Below are 13,256 nucleotides of genomic sequence, written 5' to 3'. Positions count from 1 at the left end.
GTGAGGGCAGACAGAGATGGAGGGAGCCGAGAGGGCCAGTGTGGGCACTGAAAGGCTGTGTCCATATGGTCAGCACTTTAAGAGGGTTAGAGAAACCACACTTTCCCATGAACTTAATGGAGTTCTCTTTCGTAGACCATTCCGTGCCAAAAAAACAGCCCGTTACATTAAGTGCTGCCCACTGGCAACAGGACGTTTCTCTCCCAGGGGGCAGGGAGGGAGGGAAGGCAGACCGTTTCATGAGGAGATAAGCAGCTGCAGGACAGGCTGCTCCGTTTGGAGGGAGCCAGGGCCCCCCAAGCCCCATGACACCACTCTTCCCTCTGCCATCACAAGTCCTTAGCCGTGTTTAGTCAGGCCTTCCATATAAACCTCATCCCATCTGGGCCTGTATTTTTTTTCCCCTTAAAATACAATTTCTCCCTCTGTAGTCTCCCTGGGGTATTATTATGTATAGAAAAGCCTTGGTGTGTTTACTTGGGAAATATTCATTATTCATCACAATCCATTCTTCTACAGGGTCACTTTCTCCACAGAGTCTGTTGATACATTTGTTTCCCCTGCTGCCCTAGGGTAGAACAGCTGTGAGATCAGGGGACCTTGGGGAGAGACTCCACAGAGTGGCTCAGCTAGACAGCTAGTGTTTGCAGGGTACGGGAAGGCAGGGGGAGATTTAGAGGGACTTTTAAGACCTTCTACAACTACTGCCTCAATTTTTCAGATGAACTGAAAGCCAAAGCAATTGACTTATCTGTGGTCACATTGCTAGGGGCAGCATTGTGACTCAAGTCCAGGTCATCTGGGCCTTTTAACACTTTGTTGTTCTTAAGTCATTTCAGTTGTGACTCCATTTGGGGTTTTCTTGGCAAAGGTGCTAGAATGTTTTGCCATTTTCTTTTCCAGATCATTTTGCAGATGAGAAAACTGAGGCAAGCAGGGTTACATGACTTGCCCAGGGTCATACAGCTAGTAAGTGTCTGAGGTCAGATCTCATCTCAAGAAGATGAGTCTTCCTCAATCCAGACCTGGTACTCTATTCACTGGGACATCTAGCTGATCCCTTTTGACACTCCTGACTCCAAATTCTGTATTCTTTCTATCTGAGACCAGATGCTTTGAGTTTCAATCTTTTCCTCTACAACTTACTATTTGTGTAACAGTGCACTTTTATGATTCTTGCTTTCAGTACCTGCAAAATGAGATTAGATTTGATCACCTCTAAGATCTCTTTGACCTCTATAGTCCTATGATGTCTAAGGTCCCTTTCTGAGTCTATGATCCATTGATTTAGTATCTTTCTTTACCTTTGCCATGAATTCTTTTGTGTTTGGGCAAACCATCGAATACTGAATTAAAGTTTTAATTCTACTGCTAATAAGCTCTGTGATCCTAGGCAAGTCAAACCTTCTCTCTGGGCCTATTTTCATCTGTAAAATGAGGAAATCTGATAAATGACATCTGAAATCTCTCCTAGATGTAGTGTTCTATTGTCGAAAGTTCTCCCTCAGCTCTAACATTCTATATTCTATGGTCCCTTCCCTTCCAATGGTAATATTCTATATTCTAAGGTATCTTTAAGCTCTAACATTCTGTGATTCTAATTTTCCCACTTAGACATATAGAATATGGTGTCACCATAGCCACTCCAAGGCATAGTAACTACTGCCCTGGAAGCTCTTGGACTGGCCATGGGGTATATGTGTGGTGGTAGTGGTGGGGGATCATGATAGTTTCTTCCTCAGTTGTAGATCTGTTTCTTGGGTGACTGGAGGAAAAATGGGCCAAGATTAAATAAAGCTTGCCTTACTGAATCCTTATAATAATTATAGCTGTTACAAAATTCAAAGATCAGGACAGTGACTTATATACGTGTGTGTGTGTGTGTGTGTGTGTGTGTGTGTGTGTGTGTGTGTATGTGTGTGTGATTTGGTTAGAGACTGGGAGAATAGAGGAGAGGAACCTTCTAAAAACACAGGCTCCTATTCTCTAGCTCTGTTTGTAGATTCTTTCCAAAACTAATTCCTTCAACTGTTTTCTGATTTTTTTTTCCCTCTCATGTGTGCAGTTCATTTCCCTATGAGAGTTTAAGCTCATTGAAGGTGGAGATTAAGTCTTGTGTTTCACGTGTGTGCCTGCGGTACTGACTGAGCACAGGGCTGGTCACAGAATAAGGCTTAAATCATGCAGAAAAGGGAAGGGAGGAAGAAGGAAGGAAAACATCTTTTGGTGAGGCTGTATGATCTGAACCTGGTGTCCAGAGACATTCAGTTTTCGCTGGCCCCACTGGGTACCATCTTATTTTCATGAGTCTATGTTTTGTCTTCCCAAAGACATTATAAATGCATAAGAGGGTCAGTTCTGCCGCATACTAGCTGTGTGGCCTTGTGTAAGTCCCTTGATGTCTCTGAGCCTTAGTTTCCCCATTAATGAAAGAATGAAAAAGCATTTATTAGTTTCTTACTGTGTGCCAAGTATCGTGCTAAGCACTGGAGATACAGATACAAAAGTGAGATAGCCCTGTCCTCAAATAGCTTACATCCTAGTATTCTAATAGAATATTAATAATTCTAATAGTGAGAATGTATATAGCACTTTACTATTTGCAAAGCACTTTACAAATATTTCATTCGATCCTTACAAAAACTCTGAGGTAGGCACCATTATTATCCCCATTTTACAAATGAAGAAACTGAGGTAGTTGTGCTTCGTTGTTTCAGTTGTGTCTGACTTTTTACGACCCCATTTAGGGTTTTCTTGGTAAAGATACTAGAGTGGTTTGTCATGTCCTTCTCCAACCACAGAAGTTAAATAACTTGCCCAGGGTCATACAATAAGTGTCTAAAGAAGGATATGAACTCTAAGCCTAGCCCTCTATCCACTGTACTTCTGAGCTGTTGGGCTACTGGTAGCCAGGGAAGGATGTTTTGGTCTGGGAATTCACCACTAGAATGAGTGGAACAATAAGGCAGTCCATTGGCATTGCCCCTTCCAGAACCAATGGTGGTATCAACTTGATTACAGTTCTTAGAACAAGATGTAGAAAGCAGGGAGGGAACAGGGAGGAATGTAGCTGCAAAGAAGAGAATGCCCAGTATGACACTGAGGCCTGACTGGCCTAGGGAGTTCATACCTAAGTGTCTTAGTTCCTATATGCATGGCATCTAGAGAGGTGTGGAGGGTAGAGCAACAGTAGTACTACGGGTGGGATAAGGATGAGCATTCATGGACCTAGAGTGTTTGAAGCATCTATGGATGGAGATAATAATACCTGCAGTACCTACATTGTAAGGCTCAGGTGAGGTCCAAATGAGATTACATATGTATTTTTGAGATTGTATATATACGTGTGTTATTATATAAATGAGATTGCTTACATGTATACATGTAAGTATGTCTGTATATGTGATATGTAAAAATATATTCTATATATAATATGTGTGTATGTGTGTGTATGTAATATGTGGCAGCTAGGTGGATGTAGGAGATAGAGTGCTAGGCCTGGAACCAGGAAGGTGAGTCTTCCTGAGTTCAAATCTGGCCTCAGACACTTACTAGCTTTGTGACCCTGGGCAAGTCACTTAACCTTGTTTGCCTCAGTTTCCTCATAAGTTACATCAGAGAAAGAAACAGCAAACCACTTCAGTATCTTTGCCAAGAAAACCCAAATGGGGTCACGAAGAGTCGGACATGACTAAAAAATGACAATATAACAACAATAAAATATGTGTGTAAGTGTGTGAATATGTGTATATATGTATATATAGATATATAAAATATATATGTATCTATGTATGTGTATGTGTGTGTGTTTGTGTGTATAAAATCATTTCACTTTGTAAACTGGATACCACATAAATGCCAGTTACGCATATCTTTGGGATGCATTACTCTAGGATTCTAGGATTCATGATTCTAGGATTCCTATTTTGATTTCCTCCCTTTGATAAATCTCCAATATTGTGAACTTTGTGCTTTTATATGGGTAGTTGTTTTCAGCATACTAGGAGTACCACACACACATCCCTGGTTTTCCTTAGTGGAGACTTTAAGCCAGGAAAAATGAGAAAATCTTCCAAAATATACCAAACCCCTTTGTATCATCTTACAAGGGCTACTGTAGTATAGAAATGTGAGATGTTATAGCATAATTATACTTCTGCAGTCCTTAGCTCAGAACTTGGTATAAAGTTGGTAACCTGTCCATACAAGGCAATTAGGTAGCACCATAAATAAAGTGCTGGGCCTGAGAGGAGAAAGACCTTAGTTCGAATTCTGCCTCAAACACTTCCTGGCTATGTGACTCTGGGCAAATCAATTTCATTTCTGTTTGCCTTAGTTTCTTCAACTGTAAAGTGGTAATAATGACAGCACCTACCTCCTAGGGTTTTTGTGAGGATGAAATAAGATGATTTTTATAAAAGTATTTAGCACATTACTTGGCACTAGTATGTACTTAATAAATACTTATTTTCTTCCCCCATTCTTGAATTGAATAAAGGTAAGTACTTCGTTTGTCCCATTCTTGAATTGAATAAAAGCAAGTACTTCACCTCCTCCTGAACCTTAATTGAGGCAAGAGGGAAATTGATGTTCACAAAGCCTTCCACTCCTTCAGAATGTTGCCTCCCATCCTCCCTTCATCCATCAAAATCTAAACTCCTCCAGTGTGGTGTAGTTGAAATACTGCTGGATTTGGTGTCAGAGAGACTGAATGTCAATTTTAGCTCTGCTATAGATTAGCTGTGGTGGTGCTCTTGTGACTGAGTCACGTCTGACTCTTCATGACCCTATTTGGGGTTTGCTTGGCGAAGACATTGGAGTGGTTTGCCATTGCCTTCTTCGGCTCATTTTACACATGAGGAAACTGAGGTAAACAGGGTTGGGTCACCCAGATAGTAGTGTCTAAGGTCAGATTTGAACTCAAGAAGACTCATCTTACTGACCCTAGGTCCATCATCACTCTATCCACTGCGCCATCTTATCCCATATTCCCATATTAACTGGTATTTATTTGAGATAGGACATGAATGTTTTATCTCTCTCTCTCTCTCTCTCTCTCTCTCTCTCTCTCTCTCTCTCTCTCTCTCTCTCTCTCTCTCTCTCCTAGCCTTGATGTTCTTTGTGGGGAGAACCACTTCTGCATCTTTGTATTCATTCCACACCCTCTTCTCCCCTCTCCCTTCCCCATCTACCCAGTATCTATTGAAGTTTCTTGCACATAGTAGGTGCTCAATAAGCATATGTTAAATAATGAATAGATGGATCTGAAATAAAGCCTAACTTCCTTTCACTATTTTATCTTTCACTATTCTCATTCTTGTATCCGGTGCTCCAGTTAAATTGGGAGACTTAGACTCTACTTTCCTCCTGTGCCTTTGCTCTATGCTCTATACTCTCTATATCAAATTAGAACCCTAATTCTGCCTTTTTAATCTTCCATGAAGCTTCCCCTGTTGCCCCTGGACAGAAACAATCTCTCCCTCCTTTGAATTTTGTTTATACTTCTCTTAAGGTACTCTTCTCTCTTTGTTGTACTCTCGAGTCTGGCCAAATTTACTTTCTCTCTGGTTTTCACACATATTCCATCTCCTATCTTCATACCTTTTCTTTGTCCATTCTGCAGAACCGGAAGGTATTTCCCTTTTCACTTCTACGTTTTAGGCCTTTGCTGATCCTCCCTATTTCCAGTATCTTCCCTCTTTGAATACCTTGGATTTAATTATATTGTTTGTATTTTATACATACCACAGAAAAAAGCTCTTTCAGGGCAGAAATTGGTTCATTTTAAAAAATTTTATAGCCTCAATGTACAGTGCCTAACATATAATAGGCACTTACTAAAGGTTCAGACACATACTACCTGTGTGACCCTGGGCAAGTCACTTAATTCTGTTTGCCTCAATTTCCTCATCTGTAAAATGAGCTGGAGAAGGAAATGGCAAACCACACCAGTATCTTTGCCCAATAAAACTCCAAATGGGGTCACAAAGAATCGGATGTGATAGAAAAAAAGAATAAACAACAATAAGTATATGTCCATTCATCGATTGCACTAAATAGGGTGTCCTAAAAGCCTTGGAGTAGTTTGAAGCCTTTGGGACACATAACCTTGTGCTAGTGTGCTGTATTGTACAATACTATTGTACTTTTTAATAGTACCTTAATATTTTCAAAGTGCTGGTACAATTACTACTATCTACATTTTACAGATGAGAAAGCAGAAGATTTGACAAACTTGTTCAGGCATCTCATGTATTAGAACTAGATTTGAGCACAGGATTCCTTATAATTACCACCTTTGTGATCTTGAGCAAGTCATTTAACTTCTCTATAATGTGTAAAGTGTGGACTAGATGAGCTAATTCCATTCAGCAAGCATTTATCAAATACCTAGGTGAAAGACTGTGTTGGGTACCGGTGATATAGCCACCCTCCCCCCAAAAATAAAATGTAATACAGGGTATCCTATAAATTAGTGCTGTTGTAAGGGCTTAAAACTGACACCTTGTGGAGTCCCTTCTCTTAAGAAACTTACATTCTACTAGGAGGTACAACATTTACAATTACAGTATAAGTAAGTGCAAGATAATTTGAGAAAAGGGAGGACACTAACACCTGGGGAAGGAGAGAAATCAGGGAAGGCTTCCTGTAGGTAGTGACACCTGAATGGAACCGTGAAGAAAGTTATGGATTCTAACAGGTTGAAATGAAGGGGAAATGTACTGTAGGCATGGGGGCAGTATGAAAGTGACAGATTAAATACAAAGTTCAGGGGATAACAAAGAGCCTCTTTGTCTGGAACTTAGAATGCATGAAGCAGATTCATGTGAATGTCTGTAAAGGGAAGCTGGAGCTATACTGTCAAAGGCTTAAAATGACTGTATTTTTTTCAGATGAAATAGGGAGTCATGGAAGTTTCTTGAACAAGGGAGTGACATATTACATCTAATTCTCTGGGGACCAATGTGGAGGATAGATTAGAGAGAGAGAGAGAGAATGGCAGCAGGGAGAACATTCAGGAGGCCATTGCAATAGCCCAGGTTTGGGGTGGTAGAGGTGGTAGAAGGTAGGTGGAAATAGGGAAGGGAATAAGCATTTATATAGTACTTCCTGTATTTTTTGGGGGGGTTTGGGCAATGGGGTTAAGTGACTTGCCTAGGGTCACACAGCTAGTAAGTGTTATGTGTCTGAGGCTGGATTTGAACTCAGGTCCTCCTGAATCCAGGGCTGGTGCTCTATCCACTGCACCACCTAGCTGTTCCCTAGTACTTCCTGTATTGCAGGTATTGTGCTAAGTGCTTTACAATTATTATCTTATTTGATTCTTACAACCACCCTGTGAGGTAAGTACTGTTTTTAAGTTTTATAGTTAAGAAAACTGAGGCACAGAGTAGTTAAGTGCTTTGCCCAGGGTCACACAGCTAGTCATTGTCTGAGGTTGGCTTTAAACTCAGCTGTTCCTGACTCCAGGCCCAGGATTCTATCCACTGCACTACCAGCTGCCTGGTAAGATGTAAATGTGGAAATGGAACTTCCAAGACAAAGCAGTAGGGAATCAGAGCGAGTGAAGAATCAGGAATGACTTTGAAGTTACATGTTTGAGTGACTGAAAGGATGATGATTGACTTAACCAAGAGAAAATTTTGGAGGAGGAACAAATTTTACTCTTAACACTAGCCCTAATTCCTTTGGTGGGGAGCACAGTAGGGGTGGGGATAATGGATTCTGTTTTGGATTTATTGAACTTGAGGTCACAGGATCATACATTTAGGGATAGAAGGGACTTTAGAGGACATGGATTCCAACTCTTTCATTTTACATATCAGGAAACCAAGGCCCCAGTTAAGTGATTGGCTCAGATTTGAATCTAGGTCTTGCTGGCCTGAAAGTCCACTTGGCCACCATATTTCCTTGTACAGGTAATATTTAGCAGGCAGTTGGTAATGTTGTACTGGCGCTTAGAAGAGAGATCTGGGCTAAATATATAGATCTGGCAATTATTTGTATAGATATATCAACTGAACCCACAGGGGCTGATGAGATCATTAAGAGAGAAAATATACCAAGGGAAGAAGGTCCAGGACAGAGCCCTACATGGGAGTTGGGGGGTGGGAGATGGAGGATGATTCAGTAAAGGAATCTAGGAAGGAGGTGATCAGATAGGAGAACCAGGAGACAGTAGTATCATGGGAACCAAGGGAAGAGAGTATCCCAGAGGAGTAGGTGGCCAAGACCTAAAGAAAAATCAAGAAGAATGAAGCCTGAGAAAAAGCCACTGGCTTTTGCAGGTAAGAGTTGGTTGATAACCTTGGAAAGAGAAGTTTCAGCCAAGTGGTAGGACCGTAAATCAGATTGCAAGGGGTTGAGAAGTGAGTAGGAGGTGAGAAGATGGAGATAGTAAGAGTAGATGTCTTTTCTGGGAATTTGACTGTGAAAGGGAGGAAAAGTACAGGTTGATAGCTCAAGGGGATGGCAAAGTCAAGTGGCAGTTTTTTTTAAATTAAAGGTTGGGGGAGACCTGATCCCTTTTAGCTCTAAAAGGTTGAGATCTTACCACTCAAGGTCTTATGTATTATTATATCAAGCTGCCTGTCTGTAGCTATCTGTGTTCATGTCTCATGCTTGCCTCTAGACTGCAGTGTCCTTAACGGGAGGCACTTTGTCTCAATAATAATATCTCACATTTTTTGTAGTCCTTTAAGATTTACAAATGACTTACTCATAACAATCCTCTAAGGTAGGGTAGCCCAAGTATTATTATTATCCCCATTTTACAGACGAAGAAACAAGCCCAAGAAGGGTAAAGTGACACACAGATGATAAGTGTTAGATTCAGATTTGAATTCAGTAATAATAATAATTAGCATATATATTTATACACACACATACCATGTGCCAGACACTTTACAAATATTATCTCATGTGATTCTTAACAACCACCCTGGGAAGTAGTTAATATTGTTATCATCCCCATTTTATAGATGAGGAAATGGAGACAAAAAGAAGTTAGATGATTTGTCCAAGATCACATAGACAGTGACAAGTATTGGATTTGAACTCACATCTTCTGACTCTGGGCCCAGTGCTCTCTGTCCTCTCCATCATTTAGCTGCCTCTAGTAATCACTTTTCTTCATTTTCTACTTTAAAACACAACTCTGTGGTTATCTATGTATTGTTCATCCTCCTATACCGTGAAAATCTTGAGGTCATGTACTGTTTCTTACATATTCCTATATCCTCTTTAGAACCTAGTGTAGGGCCTTGTAAATAGAATGGGCCCAGTACTTTAAAAAAAATTTTTGGTTGAAAAGATATTTTTTCCTGTAGTTAAAATATTGCTAATTCTCACAAGGGCCCCCCAGAAGCCACCTTAGCGATCAGGATGCTTTTATTTTCCACAAAGTTCTTCAGAGTTTCATTTCCTTTGCCGTCTCATTGAACTCTTTCTCCTTGTCTCATGATAACAGAGGATGGCCACGGAGATCACTACACCGAGTGCCCAGAGAGCTATTGGACACGAAGAGTACAGTCTGTATAGCAGTATGAGTGAGGACGAGCTCATCCAAATGGCCATCGAACAGAGCCTGACTGACAACTCCCCTGGGCAGCCGGCTGACCCGAGCTGTCAGAAAGCTCGGACGGCAGTGAGAGAAGCAGCTGCGGCCAATCGCTCCAGCAGGCCACCTGCCCATTTTTACCCATGGACCAGGTAAGTGAATGAATTTGTGTATGTGACGGATGGGGTTGGGTGGGAATGGGGACTTCTGGGGGTAGTTGGAAAGCTGAAAGGAGGCGGGGGTGGTTAAATGACAGAACTCTGCCTTGCCAGCCAAGAGTGTGGCCAAGCAAAGGGAGGCAATATGAGGTAGTGGGAAATCTGCTGGATTTGACATCAAGGAGGCCTGGGTTGAATCCAGACTGTAAGATAAAATTTTTCAGAGCCTCAGTCTCTTCGTTTGTATCATGGGCATATGGCTTACATTACTTACCCTACAGGGTCGTTATGGGGAAGGTGCTTGTAAAGTGTTGTAGAAATGTGAATTATTCCATATGCCTACTTATCAATTATCTATACAAATGGTGGTGGTGGTAGGATGAGTGGTGTGGACAGTCTAAAATACTGGGTAATCCAGGAAGAAAAAATTTACATTAATTTACAGAATGCTTTTGGGTGATTTAACTTTGGATATGAGAGACTGACCAAGGCAATGGAGTCAGGAAGATATGTCTAACTACTCACATTTCTATAGCCCTTTAAGGTTTATGGGATTTTCTTATGACAGTCCTGTGGTGGTATTATAATGACCATTTTACATTTCAATTCAACAAACATTTATTAAATTCCTACTACATGCAAGTCACTATGTTAAGCCCTGGGAATACTAAAATCAAATCAGAGCCTTCCCTGATGTCAAGGTGTATACACTGCACTGAGTTTGAGTCCTGGGTTCAAGGACTGTTGAACATATTAGCTGTGTGAGTTTGAGCAAGTCTTGTAACTTTTCAGTGACCCAAACAATAAAATAGAATGTAACTATTTCTTTTCCTTTTTTTTTTTGATCTGTGTGTGTATATTTGTATATTCTTTCTTTCTTTCTTTCTTTCTTTCTTTCTTTCTTTCTTTCTTTCTTTCTTTCTTTCTTTCTTTCTTTCTTTCTTTCTTTCTTTCTTTCTTTCCATATGTAATGCAAATATTTCCTTAAAAAGGATGTCCCAAAAGATTTAGTGCATAGTTAAGTTTTAACAGCATAAAGGGAGATCCTTTTCTCTATAATAATATCTAACACACATTTTAAACTTTAATAGCTTAAAAATACACTAAGACTTTCGGAACATGTATATATGTCATATATGGCTGTATTTATTGTTACATATACATACATTCATGTTTGTATATAATATATATTATTATGCATAGTCTTATACACACAGTCTGGGGGGTGTGTGTGCATATATATATATGTATATATATGCACACACACGCACACGCACACACATATATATATACATGTGTGAATGTGTATCCATAGAATATGTATGAAATATAGACACACACAAATATAGATGTATCAAATCACAGGCAGCTAGGTCATGCAGTGGATAGAGTGCCAGGTCTGGAGTCAGGAAATCTCATCTTCCTGAGTTCAAATCCAGCCTCAGCCACTTACTGGCTATGTGACTCTAGGCAAATCACTTAATCCTTTTTGTCTCAGTCATCTGCAAAATGAGTTGGAGAAGAAAGTGGCAAACCGCTCTCACTGCCAAGAAAACCCCAAATGGGGTCATGAAGAGTTGGACAAGACTGAAAATGAACAATATAATCACACACACATGATCAGTAATTTTGTTTCATTGGCATAGGGAGCTCTCAGTGAAAAATTTCTTCTCCCAATACAGATTGACACCTTCTTTCAAACATAGTTTTAGAAAGTTGTTTGGGTCACTAAGAATTTGAGTGATTTGCCCAGGGTCACAAAACTAATATGTATCAGAGATTGCATTTGAACCCATGTGTCCTGACAACTCTCTATCCACTGTTTCATGTTGCCTTTCTCTCTCTTTCCCATGCAAACAATACATGCATTAATATGTGTATGAATATATCCATATTTACATGTGTATATGTATGTTTGAGATTTTGTACATTGACACCACTTACAAATAAAACAAATTGAAGTGTGCTCTGGGAAACATGACTTAAGAGTCCTTGGAAAGTTACCTAGTCTCCCCATCCTCATTTCTCCTTATTCAGCAGCAACCTGGTCTCTGCTGGAAATAAGCATCAGCATCTGTGAAGATATGATATTAATTGGTTATCTGGGTGATTCATTTTTACTTACAAGGTGGATGCTTCAGGAATAATTAAGCATTTGGGTTTACAAATATTTGTCTGTATGGTCAAACTAAGCTGGAAAAAGGTAAAATTGCTTCAGTTATTGAAATGACATGAGGCGCACACCTCCCACTACGTCAAGGCCAGAGGTCAGTTATCGGATCAGTTGGAAGAAAGGTGAGAGAATGAGGAGGGATCGAAAGCCAAGTGGTTGGGCCCACATGTAAAAAATAAGGAGACTGACTATTTAAATACTCTGTGCTATTAGATGTAAAGGTAATATTCATGGAATTAAGAGCTAGCTAGAAGAGACTTTAAAAATCAGCTAGTCCAGGGCCACTAAAACTTTTTTGTGCATGTGTCGTGGATCCCTCGGGCAGTTTGATGAAATCTATGGACCCCTTGTCTAAATAATATTATCTAAATAATATGAAGGAAATGCTAAATTTTAGTTAGAGCAGGGATTCCTAACCTGGGGTTCACAAATAGAATTCAGGAGGATCCATGAATATGGATGGGAAAATTACATCTTTATTTTCACCAACTTTTGTCTTTCTTTATAATCTTTTATTTTATCCTTTTAACAACATTATACTGAGAAGGGTTCCAGGGTCTTCATCAGACTACCAAAGGGGTTCTATGACATTGAAAAGATAAAAAAAATCCCTATTAGAGGTTAATGCAAATAATGATGTAATTGTTTTTATATTCAACTTAATGGACCTACTGAAATCTCTCCTCACACCCCTTCGGGTCCAAGGTAAAGAAGCCCTGATATGTTAGCCCAACTCCTTCATTTAATAGAGAAGGAAATGGAGGTTCAGAGGCAAGAAGTAGTTTGTCCAAAATCAATGAAGTAAAATAAGTGGTAGAGGCAGGATTCAAACCTAGGTTCTCTGATAGAAAATCTAACACCCTAAGCTGTCACCATTTTTGCCCCACCCCTAGATGGGACAGTATAGGGCCAGACATGGAGTCAGGAAGACATGAGTTCAAATCCAGCCTCAGATACTTACTAGCTATATAACCCAGGGTAAGGCACTTGACCTCTGTCTGCCACAGTTTCCTCAACTGTAAAATGGGGATAAAAATGGCACCTGCCTCCCAGGATTGTTGTGAGGATCAAATGAGATAATATCTGTAAAGCCTAGCACATGGTAGGTGCTTAACTGCCACTTGTTTCCTCCCTTCCTTCTTGCTCACTAGAGTGTGGAACATTAGCAGATACAAGTTTTTAGACTTTTTTTTTTTCAGCCCAGGAGATTATTCTTCACTTGGTGTCAAAGCAACATGCATAACCTAGACTGAAACTCTTCATATGGCTAAATGAGGACTGAACCACTTAGGTTTAGGGGTTCTAGAGAGATTGAGCCCATTTTTTGTTACTCCCCTGATATATTCTTTCTGAAGTCCGGACAAAA

General features: G+C 40.1%; 1 protein-coding gene across 6 annotated transcripts in view; it reads left to right on the top strand.

Moving 5' to 3' along the window:
• The window catches only part of ASB2 (ankyrin repeat and SOCS box containing 2), a 139,395-nt gene that overhangs the window by 71,818 nt on the left and 54,321 nt on the right, over positions 1-13,256 (top strand). For all 6 annotated transcript variants that reach the window (XM_078151419.1, XM_078151420.1, XM_021000245.2 and 3 more), the window contains one exon: positions 9,470-9,711. In XM_078151419.1, coding sequence (XP_078007545.1) covers positions 9,473-9,711 — 239 coding nt within the window. In that variant the 5' untranslated portion in view covers positions 9,470-9,472. The remainder of the gene's footprint in view (positions 1-9,469; positions 9,712-13,256) is intronic.

Source organism: Phascolarctos cinereus, unplaced genomic scaffold (assembly GCF_003287225.1).
Source record: "Phascolarctos cinereus isolate Bilbo 61053 unplaced genomic scaffold, phaCin_HiC Scaffold_3;HRSCAF=262, whole genome shotgun sequence".
Taxonomy (NCBI): domain Eukaryota; kingdom Metazoa; phylum Chordata; class Mammalia; order Diprotodontia; family Phascolarctidae; genus Phascolarctos; species Phascolarctos cinereus.
The sequence above is the reverse complement of the archived record's forward strand: the minus strand, read 5'-3'. Positions and strand labels throughout refer to the sequence as shown.